Source organism: Cynoglossus semilaevis, chromosome Z (assembly GCF_000523025.1).
Source record: "Cynoglossus semilaevis isolate Cse_v1.0 chromosome Z, Cse_v1.0, whole genome shotgun sequence".
Lineage (NCBI taxonomy): Eukaryota > Metazoa > Chordata > Actinopteri > Pleuronectiformes > Cynoglossidae > Cynoglossus > Cynoglossus semilaevis.
This window is the reverse complement of record NC_024328.1, coordinates 13976978-13978037: the sequence shown is the minus strand read 5'-3', so window position 1 is coordinate 13978037 and position 1060 is coordinate 13976978. Positions and strand designations below refer to the sequence as shown.

General features: G+C 41.5%; 1 protein-coding gene across 1 annotated transcript in view; it reads right to left on the bottom strand.

Annotated features, from left to right (window-relative positions):
* Nucleotides 1-1060, bottom strand: part of ttc16 (tetratricopeptide repeat domain 16) — a 21524-nt gene that overhangs the window by 8851 nt on the left and 11613 nt on the right. The window contains exons 10-11 of the mRNA XM_025053427.1: nucleotides 462-756; nucleotides 4-51 (exon numbers count right to left, since the gene is read on the bottom strand). Coding sequence (XP_024909195.1) covers nucleotides 4-51; nucleotides 462-756 — 343 coding nt within the window. The remainder of the gene's footprint in view (nucleotides 1-3; nucleotides 52-461; nucleotides 757-1060) is intronic.

Sequence of the window (1060 nt, the reverse complement as noted above, 5' to 3'; positions counted from 1 at the left end):
TGCTGGTACGACTGCTGTTTCCGTCTGACGGATCGAAGCGGCAGAACTCAGCTGTGAGTGGATAAAAAGAATGTTGATATAATATGTAAAAAATAAACAATCTCCTATCAGGCATTGAAAAAGAAGTAATTATATTGGTTAATTGTATCGATTTCAAAATAAAAGCCTTTTTATGATGTTAAAACAGGAACTTTTTCACAATTAATTTAAAGTTTTGTATATTATTTATTTTTTTTCCCCCACTTTGGCATAACTTATGGACATATTCTAATTGCAATAGCTTTGCTATCTTCAGGGGCCCCGCCCCTCACTGTGAGACCATTGTTGTAGTACATGTCTTCTTAATATAAAAGAAAGGTAAAAAAGTTTTCACAAAAGCAAATTTAATTGAAGTTAATTGTTTTGACCTTTCAACCTCAGGACAATGTCCACATTCAAAAGACTTGTCTCGTGGTCTTCACCTGTATATTTGGGACTGTCCTGCTCACAGTCGATGGCTGCCGACTCCTCATAAACCTCGTTGGTCTCCTGGCCCTTCTGTCCGTCCGCCCCCACCTCCCCTTGGACAGACTGAGGACCGGTCTGTCTGTGGACACTGGCGTTGGAAGGCAGAAGACCGCCCACCTCGACGGAGACCTCGGCAGCGGAGCTGTCTGCGCCGGTATACACCGGGGGAGGGGGTATGGGCGGGAGGGAGTCCCGCAGCACGGTGTACTCGTAGGTGATGTACGGAATACGACCGTTCTGGTTCCACACCTGGACGATCGGAAAAAACATGTTTACTGTAGGGTTGTATATATATATATATTTATATAAAATATAAATATAAAAAATATATATTTCCACAACATACGCCAAACACACAAGCTCAGTTAAAAAAAAAAAAGTTTGTTTTATAACGTAGAGGCAAAACGTATCAAAATGTCATCGTAATGAAGACAAAAAGCAGTAAAGTCACAACAAGTGTCTATGTTTTAGCGACTTGCACAAAGATCTGCCAAATCAGGACCATGACGTGGATTTATGGTCCCTGTCAGAGTTCTTGGCCAGGACTAGACCA